Source organism: Danio aesculapii, chromosome 3, assembly GCF_903798145.1.
Source record: "Danio aesculapii chromosome 3, fDanAes4.1, whole genome shotgun sequence".
Lineage (NCBI taxonomy): Eukaryota > Metazoa > Chordata > Actinopteri > Cypriniformes > Danionidae > Danio > Danio aesculapii.
The window spans coordinates 21,195,501-21,216,196 of NC_079437.1; the positions used below are offsets into that span (position 1 = coordinate 21,195,501).

The 20,696-nt window shown below is 32.8% G+C and overlaps 3 protein-coding genes across 3 annotated transcripts; 1 reads left to right on the forward strand and 2 right to left on the reverse strand.

Moving 5' to 3' along the window:
- The first annotated feature begins 1,435 nt into the window (after positions 1-1,435).
- ifnphi3 (interferon phi 3) lies at positions 1,436-3,626 on the forward strand. The gene is made up of 5 exons (XM_056450676.1): positions 1,436-1,561; positions 1,669-1,752; positions 2,776-2,922; positions 3,301-3,396; positions 3,498-3,626. The coding sequence occupies exons 1-5, from the start codon at positions 1,436-1,438 to the stop codon at positions 3,588-3,590; spliced, it is 546 nt and encodes a 181-aa protein (XP_056306651.1). The 3' UTR covers positions 3,591-3,626.
- A 5,685-nt stretch (positions 3,627-9,311) lies between these two features.
- Positions 9,312-10,465, reverse strand: ifnphi2 (interferon phi 2). Its single transcript, XM_056450688.1, has 5 exons — positions 10,337-10,465; positions 10,163-10,249; positions 9,662-9,808; positions 9,474-9,575; positions 9,312-9,392 (listed from the first exon to the last, which is right to left on the reverse strand). Exons 1-5 carry the CDS (start codon positions 10,463-10,465, stop codon positions 9,312-9,314), a joined length of 546 nt encoding a protein of 181 aa, XP_056306663.1.
- Positions 10,466-14,536: 4,071 nt separating this feature from the next.
- ifnphi1 (interferon phi 1) lies at positions 14,537-19,385 on the reverse strand. Its single transcript, XM_056450700.1, is given in 7 exon segments — positions 14,537-15,056; positions 17,265-17,357; positions 17,942-18,097; positions 18,214-18,282; positions 18,750-18,833; positions 19,303-19,352; positions 19,355-19,385. Coding segments are annotated over 7 exon segments (588 nt in total). The 3' UTR covers positions 14,537-14,951.
- Between the last annotated feature and the right edge of the window lie 1,311 nt (positions 19,386-20,696).

Here is a 20,696-nt window from a genome sequence, read left to right on the forward strand (position 1 = left end):
TTTCACTTCCCTGTGCTCATTTTCACTTTCCAGGGCATCTCCATATACCCACGAGGTTGAAATAACAGTATTTCACTAGAAACATGCATTTTCTTACACATTAAACCACAACCACAAGTGCCATACGCACAAAGATTTAAACACACACACAGACAATCTTGGGCAAATCCCAGTTGTGGGCACTCATTTCTCTTTCTATCATTGTTTTTTTTTTTTTCTAAAGAAAATATTGAATACAAAGAGATATTATTAAGACTTGTTGTTTGAAACTTTATTAGCATTTAAACTATGAATTCTTACTAAAACATCAAGTAATTGTTTTATATTTTAATACAAATATTCATTTAAAATACTTATGCTAATACTTCTGACAATAAACATTGGTCTAAAAGGATGCCTAAGATCAACACAGATGTTATTTTGTTAAAAAAAAAAGTTAAATATTGAACTGAATAAGCTTGAGATAAGTATCTGTGAATGCGGTCTGGTTAAAAACCACAGACCAGGACCAAAATCAGAGGCATGAATCTTAAGCCCAGCAATGCCAGAAAAAGTATGTGGTCGTTATGCATTCTGACCATTTATAATGGCCATATATTATGTCAGTTATGTAGTGTTGTGAACATACTCTGTGCTTAAGCTTCCAGATTCAATGTAACTTATTTCAAATCTCACCCCCTTTTTGTTTACTGTAATTAAAATAAATGTGTGATTCATATTATCCTAAGGCACTGCAAAATATGCCACAATTAGGCTAATTGCAGTGTCAGGACTTTTAAAGTTTAGTGAATTAATTGTAAAGTTGGATTTGTCTGAATTGTGTTTGAACAGCTCATCTGTGAATAAGCCTACCACTTAATAAAGCAAAAATAATAACTATAAAAGTACAACTAGTTCACCCACAAAAGCATGCATCGGCATGCCACGACGTTAGTCATGCACGGTGTTTTTTGCTCAAAATACTACTCATCTGCCATCGTTTATTCATATTCAGTGGAATGTATTTATTTTATTGGGATTTGTTTGCACCCTGGGCACTTAGATACCACACATTAATTAAAACACGAAACTTGTTACTCTAGCAAAACGTATTCTGTTAGCTTGCGTTCAGGGGAAATCGGTTTGTATCTGAGATTCTCTTGAATGAAAAATAAACGAATTCGAAAACTCCGCGCAAGACGTTCAAGACCTCGAGAATAAAAATCCCCTCTTTCTTTTTAAGATGAAAGAATAATCACGCCTTTTCGATTTGTTCACAAAATGTAGTATATAAACTTCAGATACATTGAATCCGTCACATAACGACAATCAGGTTTTGGACAATACTCAACATTTCAAAGAGGTGAGCAGTCAGATTATTGGCTTATTATAATTAAACTGGTTATGTATAGTTTGCATATTACTAATGTCTGATTCTGTATAGGTATCTGTCAGAATGGACCTTCATTGTGTGGCCTGGCTGTGCACCTTTTTCTGCTTTGTGCAGGTTTGGTCATTGCCAACAAACTGCAATCTTCAGAAAAACTTAATGAAGAAGACTTATACACTTCTGGAGACTGCGGTGAGAATTATTGCAGATAATTATCAGTTTTATTATTTTATGTAACGAATATTTATTTGCATATTCAGTATATGTTAGGTCGTATAACGAATATAATCTTGTTTTAGGGAGGGCTTTTCCCTATGCAATGCCTGGACGACCGCGTTTCCATACCATTCCCGCAAAATGTGTTCGAGTATAACGAGGATCAGGTAAAATCTTTTACACAGCTGTTGATCTGTATACGTCAAAAATTACCAGAGCACCCTTTTAACACACACACACACACACACACACACACACACACACACACACACACACACACACACACATATATATATATATATATATATATATATATATATATATATATATATATATATATATATATATATTAGTGCTCAGCATATATGAGTATATATATATATATATATATATATATATGAGTAAATGATTTTTTTTTTCTATAGGATGCTTTACAAAATTATATTTGTGCATTAGTTTAGACAGTACTGGAGCTAAATCTGGAGCTAATTAAACAAAAGAACTTATATGATAATGTAAAAAAAAAAATGAGTAGCCCAAATTTATATGTTATTTATATGTTATATGTTTTTTTTTCAATATTTGGCATAAATTTAATTGCATTAACTTTCCATTTCTAAAGCTGTTCTGTGACTAGCATATTATTTAATAAATAAATAAAATTATTTATATATAATTTGTATGTATGTATGTATGTATGTATGTATATATGTATATATATATAAAATAGGCATGCAAAAGAATAAACCTAATGTGGTAATACATGGATTCTGTGATGATAGATAATTTGCAGAGAGGGCAATGAGTCCTGGTGATCATTTAGACACAGATCTTACAGTATATATACAGAGAGAGAGAGAGCAGTCAACATTTGAAGTGGATTGAAATTTTTTTCAAAGTTGTCCTAAAGCTACTGAACAATAACCATTCTTTCTTTTTTGGCAATTTAGATTTTTTTTATTTACTTCAAATGAAGACTATAATTTATATTTGCTTTAAGTTTGATGACTTTTTTTTAATGACCCCAAAATTAGAGAAAAACTTCATATTATGAAGGTGGGTCATTTTTACTCCTTAGGACAAACTGAATAGCCTTTACAGAATTATAAGACCACACAATTAAGTTTACATTTGCCTCACTTTTGTTGTTTTGTTAACACATTTACTCTTTAATTAAATTATATTTGAAGGTTATTGGTGTCGAAAAGGCTGTTTATCAGACGCTCCAGAACATTGATGCAGTGTTTGAGAACTTCGGTGATCCGGACCAGTGGAATGCAGAGAAACTGGATGACTTCAGAGGCATCATATATAGGCAGATTAAATACAGCGCATGTGTAAGAATCTTACATTTTACCTACATTCTCCTTCAGGTCAAATAACACTTTTAAAAAATTGACACACACTGCTACAGTATGCTAAAATGGGATGGACAGGCCTACAAGTAGGCTACCTTGCTCTGCTTTCTCGAGCTATATTTCATTTGCCCGTTTATAGTCAAACAGTATAGAATACTATAGTACATTCTAGAACTCCTGTGTGATGTTTTATTCTACCTGAGATTACTAATCTTGTAATGCATTATGTCCCTGTTCCAAAAATCAATCATTATTTACTCCTTAGAATCCAGTATTCACAGTTTATGTATAGATACGTTTATGACTTTTAATTCCCTACTGCATTAATTTATATTTTCTATTTCTTTACAAATACAGATCATGAACAAGACTGAAGTGGCTCAGGATTTTCCCAGCAGAGAGGCTTCGCTCAAGATTTACTTTGAGACCATATCCTCGACTCTGAAAGAAAAGGTATGTTTTGTGTCCAGTGACACAGTGTCCATTTCACATGTGTTACATTTTAAATTCATGTAATAAACATTCTAATGCTAAATCAAATTTTTTCCATGCAGAATTCCAGTTACTGTGCTTGGGAAATCGTGAGAAGTGAGATTCTCCGCACCCTTGAGTTCATATTAAAAAACAACTCTGACATCATGCTATGAGTTAAATGTTATTTATTTATTTATTTATTTATTTATTTATTTATTGGATGACTGACTGATCGATTCAGTGACTGATTGTTGAGAAGTGTATTCACTTTTTAAACCTGAGTTAGAAACAACTGTGTTAGAAACAATTTTACTTTTGACTTTTGACATTTCCATTCAGCACTGGACAGTTCACAGCTTAAAAAAAAAAGTCTGCACCACCACAGTATTCATTCATTTGGATGTTTTGTAAGTTTTGTTACATTTCACAATGTTTTTGTATCTATTGATTCAATAAAAATGTTTTTCATACAGTCAGTTGTCAAAGTCTTGTGTTATCATGAAATATGCTACAGTGAATTAGATTAAAGAATTTTTAATTCTTAAAAACCGGGAAAATATGAATGTAAATCTGAAAATATTCAGTAAACGATGAGCTGTTTTTGTAATCACAGACGTTCTCTTTCTGTCTCTGAACCTTGGTCTTACACATTGATGTGACCTTTTCTACTTTTGTGCATCTATGCAACTTTTTTGTTCCAGCAAAGGCTATTTCTAATTTTAGCAGACATAATGCTACATGAGATGTGAATATTAGCGATCATTCTTTAACCACATATCCTGTGTTTGAACCTTGCAAAATAACATCCTGTTGTTGTGTAGAGCAAATGCAAATTTGTTGTACTGTATAGTTACCACATGGCATGCACTGTGGTCACGTTTATAAGACTTTTTAATCCCTAATGTTTCATACATGCAAGTTTTTTTATTTGCCATTTTTCTTCTTTGCTAATATCTCAATATAACTGTAGCCTCTTATTATTTTTTTTAATTGTTGTTACCAGTTGCCATTGTTTACCTGTAACTTGTTTTAGAGAGAAAAATTGACAATTGTGAACTGGTAGCAAAGGAAGAGCTTAAGATGAAATGTACACACACACACATAAATTTAAACTCATTAATAAAATATTTTATTAATATTTAATTAATAAAAATTTAATTGGAAATTTAATAAATAATATAAATAGTTATCATGGTTAATCAGCTATACTAATAGAGAAGACTCCAGATTCAGATCTGTTTTTACATTACTGTGACAGTTGGGTTTAGGGTTGGGGAAGGGGTAGACGTTAGTAAAATGCAATTAATGGGACATTTTATAAATAATATAAATAATTATTGTGGTTAATCAGCTATACTAATAGAGAAGACTCCAGGTTCAGATCTGTTTTACATTACTGTGACGGTTGGGGTAGTGGTAGACATTTATAAAAATACAATTAATGAGAAATTTAATAAATATAAATAATTATCATGGTTAATCAGCTATACTAATAGAGAAGACTCCAGATCTGTTCTAACATTACTGTGACAGTTGGGTTTAGGATAGGGGTAGACGTTGATAAAATACAATTACTGGGAAATTTTATAAATATTATAAATAACTTGTCTTAACTTGTATGTATGTATGTGATCTATAGCTGATTTACCCTGTGTATATATGATAACAGCCTTCTGAGCCTACCAGTAGGTACAGGAGGCCCCGACTGACCCATATCTATCAGCTGATAACCACTGATAATACCTATTCATTCGAGTGATAACTTTTGAATCGGCTGACAAAGTTATATGTACACCACAGTTGTAGTTAAAGGTTTTACAGTCTATAAATTTAGAAAGCTACATAACATGAATTTAAAAGTCAAATCCCCAAGGGGTCTATGTGAGCTTCTCTGTTTTGTTTAAACAAAACAATGTTTAGTTTAGCTCAAAGAATCATCGATAGTGACACTAATAACATTTACAATAAAAAGAAAAATGTACATTTGTTTTCTAAACTCTTTTGCAGTCAACAAGATAATGCCATGAACTAGCCTATAGCTGGTCTCTTCAGTAGATCTGGCTGAATCTAAGCACAGAAACTATTAGGTTAGTCTATGTTCTGTGGTTTGGCTAAGTACTGTACATTTTATGATGTGAAAACCCTTAATCATGGTTTATTAAAAGAAGCGTAATACTGTGTGTTTTGGTTCATGTAGCATGGTTCATTTGTGGCTTGTGGTTGAACTTTTTTGTACGCTTTTAAGTTTACCTGTTACACTCCTTGTTACAAGTTAGGATGGCTTAAAACATTTATGGGGTAGGAGTTGCTGCCAAGTCAGTGTGCAAGGAAAAACAGACTAGCCAGGCCTACAAGACCTGAGGAATTATCATCAAAGTGACCGACATTGCACCTGTACACCTTGGTTACTGTTGGAGAATAATATATTATCGTCTAAATCATATCTTTATCATTTGATTTGTATTGTTTTGAGTGCAACTAGCTATAATTTGTAATTTGTTTGTTTATTTACTGTTGTGAATTGCATTTTGGGAGCGTGGTCTCTGCTCTGTCGAGTTTTGATGTTGAAAATTCAACTCTACAGTTTAACAAAGTGACTTTTATTGACATTTTAGTTTTTTAAATAATAATATATAGTGTAAAAAAACAGAAAATGTACTGCCAGTTTATTACAAGGTTTTCGTGTTGTATTATACAACACCAACCTTTACAATATATCACTTTAAATTATTAAAAATGTTAATAAAAGTCACTTTTTTTTACTTTTCAAGGTTGAACATTGTTGGAGGAAAGATAAAGGTTCAATAATGCAATTCAAATAAAATTGAAAAAAGAAAAATGAATCACAAAATATGTAAAACTGCTAATTTACAGATATTTTTTACAGTATACCTGTAATGTTGACAAAACCTTGCTCGACATATGTACCATGTAGATTTTTTTTTAGGCTTTTCATAAGTGCAGCACTGGCAGATTTCAAATTTTTTGGGTAAATTTTGTTACTGATCTAGTTCACTTTGGTTGGATTTTAAACCAAAAAACCATGTCATAATTCCCCCCCAATGTGAGCCGAGTATTACAAACTGAGGTATGTGATCTGTGACATGTTCACTAAATAAGTATATGTGGCACATAGGCCGAAAGCACATTTACACAACTATTCTAACATACACACTGCACAAAAAAATCAAACACAACCATAGATCCATAGTTTTGTTAATATCACATAGTGTTTTAGTGGTATTGTTAAAAATGTCAAATAGATCAGTCCTACGGTCTGTCAGTCATGAACATTTGACCCACATGTGCACTGTGATATGAAGGTTAGATGTGAGTGGTAATTTCCCATGGTTAGGGTGAGGACTTTTTGTTGTTTGTCTAAAGTGGCCTTTAGTGGTGCATTTTTTCCAGTTTCAGTTATTGACAAGTGATTCTGGGTTCTGGCTTCGTGTTCCAATTCCTCAACTTGTTGTCTTGGCCACTTAGAGAACTCATAATTTCTATTACTTTAATGTGTGTATATAGTTTTTGAACATTGTGCAGTGCCTGCTTTATTTACAACAGCTGTGAAGTGAAAATGAAAGATGGTTTTAGGCATATAGAATAAGATGCATGGGGGACAAGGGTTCATGCAGGCCTAAACTGGGCTCAGGGGGCAAAACAAAGAGGTCCGAAGGTGCCTATCCATGACCTAGAAGGTCATCGTGACCCTAAATATGAGGGTTTGAGCTTTAGAAGTATGATGTAGTAAAATGTGTTTCTGACTTTATCATTGAGTGTAGAAAAAAGCATCTGCTTGGAGGTCTAACCTTGAAGGCGAGGGAAAAAATATAGGTTTGGTGGACACATTCTCTTCTATGTCCATCCTGTAGGCTGCAACAACTCGTGTTTGACTGTCTGACCTTATGTTTTTCCAAGAATACAATTCATAAAAGTGACAATAAAAAGAGAATCTCATTGGAAATATACCTAGTGTTTACTTTAAATTACAGTATATTATGCAGCTCACATTGTTTTTCATTTACATGAAAATTCAGCCACAAAATAATATTAGTACAACTTCAAAGCGTATTTGAATTTGCATGTATGCCGCTTATAATGCATGTGTGCCGCTTATAATGCATGTATGCCACTTATAATGTTTATTAAGTCATGTTTTTTTTTTTATTGTACACTAACTGACAAAAGTCTTGTTGTCAATCTCAGTTGTAGTTTAATAAATAATATAAATAATAATTCTTATTAACTTGTCCGTATGTGATCTATAGCAGATTAACTATGTGGATGCATGATTACAGTGAGCCTACTAGTAGGTGCTAAAGGCCCCTACTGGCCCCTATCTATCAGCTGATAACCACTGATAACACCCATTCTATCGAGTGATAACATTTGAATCGGCTGACATAGTTATATTTACACCACGTCAATCTCAGTTGTAAGAGCAACAAATAATAACTTGACTTATAGTTAATCATTTGGATAAGTCACAGAAGGTAGATTTTTCTGATGAATCATCTGTAGATGAAGGAAAAATCATGGTTTGGGGTTACATTTAGTATGGGGATCTGCAAGAGATCTGCAGAGTGGATGGCAACATCAACAGCCTGAGGTATCAGGATATATATGCTGCCCATTACATTACAAACTACAGGAGAGGGCAAATTCTTCAGCAGGATAGCGCTCCTCCTTATACTTCAGCCTCCACATCAAAGTTCCTGAAAGCAAAGAAGGACAAGGTGCTCCAGCATTGGGCAGCCCAGTCACCAGACATGAACATTATTGAGCATGTCTGGGGTAAAATAAAGGAGGCATTGAAGAATAATCCAAAGAATCTTAATGATCTTTGGGAGTCCTGCAAGAACGCTTTCTTTGCCATTCCAGATGACTTTGTTAATAAGTTATTTGAGTCATTGCAGAGATGTATGGATGCAGTCATCCAAGCTAATGGGAGTCATACACAATATTATTTTTTCCACTGCACCATGACATTAAATTCTATACTGTACATTATTTCTGTGAAGTGACAAGACTTTTGTCCAAGCAAAGTCAGACCTTAATCAAGGCATGATCATATTTTATTTTGGTCTTTGCCTTTCATGTAAGACACCTCTGATATCAAATGATCAACTAGAATCAAGTTATTATTTGTTGTTCCTAAAACATGGATAGGCAACAAGAATTTGGTCAGGTATTGTAGTGTTGAACAATTTAATAATACTGCGATTAGTATGATTACAGCTAAAACATTTTGTAAAAATTTGTATTGCAATTAGAAACTTCACGAGTAAGTTTTATCATTGGAATATTGAATATAGATGTAGAAGTGTGTTTTTTAAACAAGTGTACAAAATGTGTAAATAAAGCTTTATTAAAACTTGCAAACAGAGTTTGCAATTTCAAACTGCAGGTGTTGGGAAAGGCCTTGTGCGCAATTTAATCGTTCACTTAAATAGTTCCTTTAATTCATTCAGGAACAAATTCATTCATAAGCAAGCTATTTTAATCATAAATTTCCATTTAAGAATGAAACGCCATTACTTTTGCTTGATGATACCAAAGTTTTCATCTGGTTGGAACGATTTGTATAAACAGTATGGTGTATAAAGTGTGCTTTATTCACCATCACCTGTTTAAACTGTTTTATAAGCCAATTTCACACTCGCAATATGCAGTCTGGATGTCAAGGCTTTAATTTTAGACATATATTTGATACAGCAGTATTTTTGTGATACCGTTCAATTAGTTGTTTGTAAAGTGTACTCAGAGATAAACACTTCAGTTTCTTCGTTTTTATTGAGTTCATTGTACATATTTTCTGTTTACAAAGGCAGCAAATAAATAGTCATAAATAAATAAATAAATAAATAAATAAATCTGGTAAAACTACTCTATACTTATAATTTAGGCTGGATGATGTCGCTAAGAACACTAAGGAGCTCCTTTCGGACCACTTCCCATGCGCAAAAACTGTTGTCCTGATGGAGAGAAAACAACATTTTTTATATACTTTTGAATGAACGCTTGTTGTTAGACATGTTTACATACTGATTACCTACCTTATTTCTGAGAAGAGTGCCCAGTTTATCAAAGTAGGATTTCAGTGCGTCGTCTCTTGCTGGAAAATCATCCACGGGTCCTTGAACTCTCATCCTCATAATCTACCCACGAATGAGAAATATGACATAATTACACGCATGCTCACAAATATTATTATAAAATAAATAAAAATATATAATTCTCTTACACATTTGTTCTCTTTTGTTAAACGGTAAACGATGTTTTGGAAATTATCCACTTTCCTCTGATTCCAGGACTCCGGATAACTGTCGTTGACAAAGAGGAGGTCAATGTGATCCATAATTTTATACATTGCTTTTGCTACACCGGTTTTCTGGAAAATTAAACATATAAAAGTTAATTTATTATTACACGTGCACAGTCTTTATCAATCCAGGTTCTGTCAAGTAGATTTCAGAAATGTGTGATGGAGGTAATATGCCTGATAAAGTCTAATATTGATACACTGTAAAAAATGATCAATTAGTCCTGACAGCATATGTTCATTGTATCTTATTGTATCTTAAGTCAATAATGTTCCAACATAATTTTATAAGTTACGCGTGCTGTTTTAAGTCAGCTTAACATAATACAAGTTCGATGGACTCTTAAGGTTAACTTGATTCAGATTATAAAATTAAGGCAACCAGGATTTTTACAGTGTAGTAATAATGTGTTGCTAGTTCACCTGATTAGAGTTATTTGATTGCAGTGCATATTTCGGAAACGTTATTTTGACGTTTTCTTCCAAGCATTCGCGAGGGAAAAGACCACCCTAAAATGAAAGAGAGAACATTATAAGAACAGCCAGTACAAGGCAGGTAAAGAAAAGAAAGGGAAGAGACAATAAAGCTCAACTTACCATATTCTCAAGTAGACTGTAAGCTGTTTTCACGTGTTTCCTTCGCATGATGCAGTTTGTTGGCTTTGAACAAATTTGTGCAAAAAAGAAAGCTGAACATAAGAACGCAACGAAATGCCAAAATCCCATTTTGTAGAGCTGTCTAAAATGAAGAGAGCTGTAAAAATAGCAGTTGATCCCAAGCGGTGTTGAAACGTTTTAAAAATCTGTCGATTTTGCTGAAGACATGGATCCCCAAGATCCATTTTGTACTAACTTGGTGACGAATGGAAATAAAGAGTATGGAGTTTTTTTTTTCATACCGCAACGAGTGAACTCTTTAGCTCTCCACTTCTTTCCTCTCCTGTGGTAAAGAGGATGTGGTATTCTATCTATCTATCTATCTATCTATCTATCTATCTATCTATCTATCTATCTATCTATCTATCTATCTATCTATCTATCTATCTATCTATCTGTCTGTCTGTCTGTCTGTCTGTCTGTCTGTCTGTCTGTCTGTCTGTCTGTCTGTCTGTCTGTCTGTCTGTCTGTCTGTCTCTCTCTCTCTATACCTATCTATCTATCTATCTATCTATCTATCTATCTATCTATCTATCTATCTATCTATCTATCTATCTATCTATCTATCTATCTATCTATCTATCTATCTATCTATCTATCTATCTATCTATCCATCCATCCATCCATCCATCCATCCATCTATCTATCTATCTTTATTAAGTATTCCTTCCCTGATGCCTGCAACTAAACATCTTAAATGAAGCTGTGGTTTTCTTTTTTATAGTTTATCACATAATATTCACAGGTGTTTTGCTTCCTTTTCTCCCTTTCACTCTCTCTCTAAAAGTATTTCATTATCCTCTTGATTAATTGCCACTGTCGGTACACCCACAACCTCCTCGTGATTAGTATACTTCAAAGACATCTTAATACTGATAAGACATACCAATTAAAAATAATATATGGACACTCAAAATCTTAGTAGCATGGTGTGAGTCTGGCCCATGTTAAATAAATGGTTAATTAAACCGTTATCTAGGTGACATGGACGTTTTTTTATTTGCTCTACATATGCGTTTCATTTCATACAACGTTTCCAACAAAATATATATGCTACTTTTATCAGTATCGTTAAAGTTTCTTTAGCTAGTCTCATGGTCGTGTACTTTCGTTGATACATGACGTCTCCCTCAAGTTCACGCAGTTGGTCATGCAGTGTAAACTGACTGTGCAGCAATAAATGTTGACTTTAATTTTGAACAGTACTGCTGTCATTTCTCAATTGTATTTCATTATCATGATCTATAAAGTTCGTTTTGAGAAACGATTTCATTAAAAAATGTGCTTATGGATGTATATGGACATTGTATACGCCTATTTAAATAGCCTAATATTACCATTGCCATCTTAGATTTCCTTATATATATATATATATATATATATATATATATATATATATATATATATATATATATATATATATATATATATATATATACGCTTTAAAGACAAAACTGTAAATAGAGAAAATTAATGTGCAAAACTAAACATCAAATAAGCAAATGAACCAAGCGCATTCGTTTTATATGATAAATTAATTATCAATTAAGTTTTAATTACACTACACATTTTCATCATTGTAAATATATAGCAAAACAAACTGTTATCTTTATCAGAAAAACCAAAGGGTGGTAACGTGATAGCGTAGGCTAGTAAAAATGTCCGCATCACATTTTCACTTTTCATTGCTGGGAAAATCCTTGTATTTCTATGAATGAACGAGCGATTTCTTTTCTTTCATAAATTTAACAGGAGATTTTTTTTTCATTTAACATCAACCCACATCATTAGAGCATCACAAAACTGCCAACGACCCACCGCGCTCAAAGTTTACTTACCGCACGACCCGACCACAACAGCATCTACATGCGTTCTGTGAATTCAGTTCTGCCGACTCAGAGTGTGACAGGCGGTGTTCCACTTGAACCTAATAATGACTGTGCGCCCTAATAACCACACAGTCATCATTTAATATACGAGGAATATTCCACCTTCACCACTGTGAGACGTAAGAGGCGCACTTATGTGAAATCGGCTAGCTCTTATGTTCATTTGACCTCTGCTGTTGAGTATTTCTGGAAAAACTGAAATGAGCCTGATAGATGATTTAAAACAAAACTAAAAAACATTTGAATGCATCATCATGGAATTACAAAAAGAAGCAGGTACAATAGCCGAGCCAGTTGTTTGAGGAAATAAATAACAGAACAAAAGAATTAAGATTGTGTTGCTGAAATGCATGTTCATTGATAACATTTTCACTCACATTCTGACTGTTGGACACTAAAAATGCTGGGTTCCAATCGGTTTGTGTTGGGAAAAATGAAGGAATTAAGTTAACTTATTTGTTTTTCACATATTCAAGTGGATTGCACATAAAACAATAAAGCTGTGCCCTCAAGCTGTGTTGATTCAGCTCATTTAAAATAAATCGTTTGAACAAGCAGCAAACATATATCTTTTTTTTGAGTGAAGAAGAGGGATTGGAATTGGACTTGTCTAGACATGTCTATATGCAAAATATAGGCCAGGGCCTACTTGTTGCATTACACTAAAAACTATATAGACCAAAGAAGAACAGTTATTATGAACTTTCAGTATCATTAATTCAGTCTTAAGTATCTCATGAGCTTTTATAAAACAATTCAAGTATTCTGATTTGCTGCTCTGTTGTGTAATATTGTTGTTCAGTCTATTTATGAAGTCTTAGTATCATTAATCCAGTCTTAAGTGTTTCATGAGCTTTTATAAAACAATTCAAGATCCTGATTTGCCGCTCTGTTGTGAATTATTGTTGCTCAGTTTATTTATGAACTTTTAGTATCGTTAATCCAGTCTTAAGTGTCTCACGAGCTTTTATAAAACAATTCAAGTATTCTGATTTGCTGATCTGTTGTGTATTATTGTCGCTCAGTCTATTTGTGAACCCTTAGTATCATTAATCCAGTCTTAAGTGTTTCACGAGCTTTTATAAAACAATTCAAGCATTCTGATTTGCCGCTCTGTTGTGCATAATAGCAGCATTTCGCCCCTTTACTGTAGACCTATGGTTCCATAAAGAACCTTTAACATGCATAGACCCTTTTCATTTCACAAAAGATTTTTCTAGTGGGAAAAAATGTAACTTTAGATTAAAGTAACAAAGTAAAGTTACAAATGTAAAGTGTAAAATTTTTATTTTAAGAACTGTTCACTGTTAATAAACACTATTGTGAGGAACATCACACACAGTTACACTTCTTTCTATTTTATTTTAGGTACACAGGCCGTGTGGCTTTATGACATTACTGTTTTAGAAGATATTTCCGAATGTAATAGCGAATATGGTGTATTCAAACAGAAACGATTAATTTTATCAAATTTTATTTGCCTAAAACTCAATACATTTGCCTTATACGCGACAACAAAACAGCGGTAAATCAGTATAGGTCTCCTTGAACTGTTTTAAAAGCTCATGAGACACTTAAGACTGGCTTAATGATGCCGAATATTCATAAAGTAGTCCTAAATTTGAATAAAAAATAAAGTCAATATTTTGATTTGTAATATTGCCTGATTTCAAACTCATTAACAATGAGAAACTTTTGTGACTCTGACTAAAACACGTTTACGTTGATGTGATAGCAAAATCAAGGACGTCAAAATAGTTTTAATATATTACCATTTATGACATTTTTATCTTACATTTATCGTAACGTTAGTAATCAACTAATTAATACTTTTTTCTGATTTTAGTTCAAACAATCTTATTAAGTGATCATTAAATCTCGCATTTTGGCGCCCCCTTTCGAGAAAAGGTAAATGCTGCTACATACATGTTTTCCATAAACATTTGCACACTCTTAATGAAGCATTTATTTATATAGAGAGATAATTAAAATGTGAAATTTGCTGATTTTATTCTATATGGGTGAATGTTTTAAATACCACAACATTGTGAAGTCAATCGAAATAAAATAAGTATAAGAAACTGTCAACTATGTATAGTAGAGTTAAGTAGACAGTCAGTCCATTTTAGTCCACCTTTTTATTTGAAAATACAAAATCATGTTTTATGACAAATATAAATAAACAAATAAATAAATAAATAACAATAAATATGAAAATAATAAATATTGTACGTTATAAAATTGTGCACCAAAATCTGTCAGTCAGTTTAAGAAATACCTAAAACAATCATGTCTGTGGAATATGTACATCATAAAACACCTGACTGACGGTTAATAAATACATGATCTGAAATACACAGAATTTCTTGTTTTCACAGTTAAAATCAGAATATACTTATGATGTATAAAACAAAACAGATTAAATTTATGTAGGAAACATAATTAGCTTGCTTTATCGGATTACTTCAAGTTTTCTTAGGAAAATATAAATTAAGACACAAGGCATTAGGCAAAACTCTAGGCTACATTCATTGTATTAATACTAACACATAAAGGCACAAATACATTCAAGTTTTTTTTTCTCTCATAAGGCATTTTTTGTAATAAGTTTTCTTTGAATGCTTTAAAAAAGTTTTTTTTTTTTGGTCATTAAATCAGATCATCTGTTACACTCGATGACTGGCTCTTGCGTTGCTTGCGATGATGTCCATCCTCTGTAGGTGGCTTTTCACAACTCTCCGAATCTGCTCCCATGCTTCAGCACTGTATTGCTTAAAACACAAAAAGAACAACTTTAGCTATGTGCATTTTATGTGGAAGAACATATGACAAATATTACAAAGTTCTATCTGATTTGCAAAATCATCATTGAAATTTGCTTCTTATGCTACCCAAGCACGTTACAGGATCTCTACCAACATTTTTGCAAATCTTTAAAAGCTTGATGTACAGTGGGAGAAATAAGTATTCAGCAAATCATGTTTTTTCCTGGGAATAATAGTTCTAAACCTGTTGACATGGAATTGAAGCAGATTTTGGTAAAAACCCAAACAATACAAACATAAAAATATAACAAAACAGAAAAAATCTGAAAAATTTGTGATGTGTTTAACAATGGAATGACACAAGGATAAAGAGCTACTGAAATGTCTTTGCTTACTTTATATAAAAGGCTATTTTGTGATGTGAGCTTAATAAAGTCATGCATTGCTCAGGTGTGATTTTTTACGGACTTCGACAGAGTGTAAAAATCTTAATGGTTCTCTGGGTCTTGTCTGTAAAATCTGATCTTCAATTTGTATTGTCTATTGAATTCAAGTCAGGTGATTGGCTGGGTCATTCCACAGCTTGATTTTCTTTCTATGAAAGCATTCGAGAGTATCCTTGGCTGTGTTTTTTCATTATTGTCTTGCTGAAATGTCCACTCTGATTTCATCTTCATCATCCTGCTAATGTAGATGTTGGACTGAAGCAGCAGATAACAATTTACAATGAGGAAGGGCAGGGGGTTGCTAAATAATACTGAGAGATGTCAGCTGCTGTCTGGGCTTTCACTGCTTTTCTACACCTTCCTTTCTTCATGTGTTCAATACTTTTTCCTGTGTGCATTTATGGATTTCTTTGGTTTGTTATCAACATCTGGTGAAAATGTCAAGTCAACAGCCCCATAAACATATAGAAATATGTTTTCTGATAAAAAATGGTGACATGTCGAATACTTATTTCTGCTTTCAACTGAAATGAACACTAAAGTCCTTCTCACACAAATTAACATTATGGGGCAAATGATCAATTAAATCAGTTTATTCGCTAATTGCACAGTACTATGTAATCATGTCAGTACTTTTTTCCATAACACATGATTTGTAAATAGATGTTATGGTTTGCATCTATGTATGGTATGTGATATATTTATTGCTTAAGAAGAAATACCTGTAATTGTTGCTTTATTGATGCTGTAAGTCACTTTGACTTTAACAACAACAAAAAAATCAAGTGCATTATATTTCAAGTTCAAAAAATATGCCTGTGTGGGGTTTAAACAAATGTGTCATGTGACATAGCCGTGCAACTAGGAGTGCTATTTTCTAGAGCATATTCACAAATCTGATATTGATTTCATAAAACAGTTCAACATAAACAGTTAATATTATATGAGATATATTTTAGACACAATAATGCCAATATGTTGCAAACAAAGCCTGAGAAGAGCGTTTTTGCATCTCTATTTTTGATGAATAATCTGTTTTGAGTGAATCACTTGAATGATTCAGAAAATTACCCAAAGCAACCAATAGTGTTTTGTTTTCTCACAGCTCTGCCAGTGTAAGTTGATGAGATCAAGCTCAACAAATGAAAAGCAAATGAGAAGCGTCTTGAAGTGAGCAGGATTTGTCGGATACTAGAGAGCATTTGATTGGTCAAGATTTGATGAGAAACTGAAGTATGAGGTGATATGAAAAAAAAATCAATAATCCATTTAAGTGGAAGTGACAAACTACAAGCTTTACATGTTTATATCAGTTTTATATCTTCTAGACGCAAATTTTGTCATTGTTTAGAATCACACTAGTTTATATATCCTTGAACAGTAACATACTGATACTAACACCTAAAAATGTTATTGTAATGCAATTTGGTGTCATACTTATTTTTTTATTTATGACAGACCCAAACCAATCAAGATAGCAGCACAAAACTCCTATTTCAGTCACTAATCTATCTTCCTATAAGGCTGATTTTCAAAATGATGCAATATATGTGCATGGAGCAACATAATAAAACCTCACCATAGCCAATTGGCATATTTGAAATAAAACTGAACACACTGTTTTAGAACCACTCACTTTTAAATTGCTGCTAAACATGTAATATATGATTTAGAAAAAACTAATGTTACCACTGGCACTAAGAAAACACAAGCTGATGACAGAAGTCAAGTGTAAACACATGCACTTTTAATATGTAGTCAAACTCACTTTTTTCTTTAGAATCTTCTTTAAAGTCCTGAAGTGCCTTTTTATTCTTATCTCGTAGGACTCCTTGTGTGCTGGCTTTGTGTATCTTGCCACCTGATAGAAAAAAACGGGAATACATAACCAGATAGTACTGTAGCAACAAAAATGTGTCTTTTTTTACGTGTAGTTCAACAATTTACCCAAGCTCCCCATAGGTGTCACTAAAACTCCTTTAAACACATCTATTCAATGACTAAACTCTAATTAGTTTAGCCTTTTATTCAGAATCTCAACATTTGTAGGATTAATACTACATGATTTACCCTTTCTTGGGCGAGGAACTATATACTCTAGGGTAATTTCAATTACACTGATTGCGATATAATAATAAAGTTGTTGTTGTTGTTATTATTGTTATTATCATTTTATTAATAATAATAATAATAATAATAATAATAATAAAAAATATAATAACAAACCAAAAATGTTGTTATGATCCAGAGTGACACTCCAGGGTTTTTACTATGAGTAAAGGGGTAAGCTTAAATGATCAAGCAGAATTTTAACTGAGTTTATGCTGTATTGCTTTTATGATGATTTCTTCATCAAGGATTACATGCAATCCATAAATGTGTAGTATGATATCAGTCCCCCCCCCCCCCCCCCCCCATGCAAAAATACTTTGACACAGAACTTACACATTCTTTGAGGTCAGAAGATTTTCTGTGCAGTATGTTAAGAAAGTCTTCAACGTTGTTTTGGTCCCAGTTCATTGAGTTCATGTGCTCCCTGGCATCCATAAGGTGGATGATGTGATCCAAGGTCAGGACTAAAAACTTCACCTGGTCCTCCACCTGCAATGCAATGCAATGTTATTATTTAAAGGTTTACCAGTCTCTTCAGGTCAAAAACTTTTTATAACCTTATTTATTTCTTTGATAACATAGTCTTTTTTAAGCATCCTACAAACCTTTGACTTGTCTATCAAGTTGTACAAGCGGCTTGGAAACGGTGCCTCCAGATCTGCATATTTTCCACCCTATAAAACAGATTAAAAATAAGTTATTCTCGTTCATTCTAAAATGTGACTCTTTATTAAATTAGGAAGACACACAGATGCAAAACATAATGTCCGTTTACATCTGCACACATCTGACAATGTTCCCTAATACCTTTATGCAAATCAAAACTGCTGAATTATTATAAAACACTAATGAGATTGTTGTGACACGAAAATAGTGATAGAAGCAATGATGGCATAGCATAAAGATTTACTCTAACCGAATGAGTCGAATCATCCATTAGTAGCAAAGCATCTTTTGCACTCCAAGTATTAGTAAACCATTCACATAGGTAAACAAACAACCGTAAGCCAAAACTATAAATCTGTTCCACAAATATGCTTAATTAACTGTGTTTCAAGCGCACCAATGCAATGATACATAATGGCATTGTCGTTAACTCTCTAAACAACGTTCACAAATAAAGCAAGAAGATTGCATTTACCATATTCTTGAGCAGGTTCAGAGATTCCGTGGTTATTATCCTGTATCGTCCAAGCCATTCGCAAGTAGACGCAGAGCTTTGACTCTGCAGAGTAACAAATATCACAAAAATATAGGTCCACATTTGAGTTCTCATCTTTGTGTGTATTAAGTAGTTTTCTACGCTGTCGCTCAAGAGAAAGTTTCAGAGACATGATGGAGAGTGCTAGATTTATTCGGGAGCATTGGGAAAGGGAAAACGGTATTGGTATTTCCCGCTTTCACTTTCTACTTCCTGAGAACGCGTATAGAGGACTGTTCAAAATAACCCAAAAGTAGGCTCTATGCTCAAATTTATTAAGTTTTATTTTGAAAGTACTTCATTTTGCAATGTTAGAAGAAAAGTAGCCTAACAATATGATAATATTGTAACATGTAGGCTGATGTAGTTACGTTTCAACCGTCATATAGGCATCAGCTCAAACCGCACACAACAATAGCCACTTGCAACACACAGATAATGCTGTTAATAACTTCATATAAGCAAAATAAATCACACGGGTCAAAATAATTACCTGATTCCAACGTATTTCAAGCTGCCGTTTCCAAACGCAGCCACTGGTTCGCGTGAACCAAACACTTTCTGTTTAGACGTCATGTGTGCTGATGCAATCTCGTGTTAAAACCTCCAACTCTCGTTGGATTTTACCGCACTTTCTTCTGCGTTATATTGCTCTTTCACTTCACTTCACATAAATGCTTTTGTCACTACGCAAGAAAAACTGGCCATTGTACTACCAAAATAATAATTTCATCATGATCATCTTCACTTTTGTTATAATTATTAGGCTATTTTATAATGATAATAATAATAATTATTATTATTAGTGGTAGTTGTAGTAGTATTAGTATTGTTATTAATCATATTATTATATTGTCGTTAAAAATATTTTAACTTAAAAAACACTTTATTATTATTATTATTATTATTATTATTATTAGGGTATTATTATTACTCCTACTATTATTACTTTATACATGCAGTGGTTGTAAATTCGCTACATTTTTAGCATTTTGTTGTAAAACACTATTAAGTTTTAGATGTTGTTATTGATTTAATATTAAGTATGCTAATAATGAAAATTGATAGGCATGTTTTATCAAACAAATGAAAAAAGTGATGAAAAAAGTGACTAAGCCGAAGGAAAATAAATAAACGATTGATTGAATTAGTGGACTTTTTCAGTTTTTGATAATTTTGCAATACTTTGTAAAAACGTGGCAAGATGTGGGCTAGATATATATCCATAACCAATCACGTAATGGCACTTTTTAAATTAAATGTCAATTTAACTTTTACTTAAAGTGCCGATGAACAACGTTATTATGTTTTGACTGTAGAAATGGAACCAAACTTAGGAAGTTCTTATAACACACATTTGTTTTAGAGTATTTTAATAAAAGTGAAGGAAAGCAAGAATGTTGCGGGGAGAAAACATATGTGTGAGAGTGGGTTACGGGTTTCATAGATCACTCATCGATACCTAATTGAGGTCTTTCGACCACAGTTGTCTCCTTGACTTTTTCTGTCGAATATTGCTTGAGATCAAACTTTTAACAAGACTCCACATTTGCCTCCTTATTAATATTACCTATAACTGATTTTTATCTCGTACACTCTTTAAATTTTATGCAGACATGCATTACATATATTTTCTCATGGACAACTTAGTAGTTCATGTTCAAACATGGTTATTGTTTTTGCTCGGTAAAATAGTGCTGTTTCTTTTCCGAAATCCGAATATACCCACAGAAAACAATCTTATTTACTATAATTAAAATAAAAATACCGACTTGCACAAATAACTGAATGATAAATTAAACACAAGTTGCAATTTCTGAGATTTTATTTTGTTTTATAGGTAGGAAATTCACACATGGTCACATATGTTCACACATTTGTTACAGA

Coding starts and splice junctions, on each gene's coding strand:
- ifnphi2 (XM_056450688.1), bottom strand. CDS start 10,465: ATGGGATTTTGGCATTTCGTTGCGTTCTTATGTTCAGCTTTCTTTTTT. Junction 9,576..9,661: donor TAACAAAAGAGAACAAATGT/GTAAGAGAATTA, acceptor ATTCGTGGGTAG/ATTATGAGGATGAGAGTTCA. Junction 9,393..9,473: donor GCACTCTTCTCAGAAATAAG/GTAGGTAATCAG, acceptor TCTCTCCATCAG/GACAACAGTTTTTGCGCATG.
- ifnphi3 (XM_056450676.1), top strand. CDS start 1,436: ATGGACCTTCATTGTGTGGCCTGGCTGTGCACCTTTTTCTGCTTTGTG. Junction 1,753..2,775: donor TCGAGTATAACGAGGATCAG/GTAAAATCTTTT, acceptor TTATATTTGAAG/GTTATTGGTGTCGAAAAGGC. Junction 3,397..3,497: donor CCTCGACTCTGAAAGAAAAG/GTATGTTTTGTG, acceptor TTTTCCATGCAG/AATTCCAGTTACTGTGCTTG.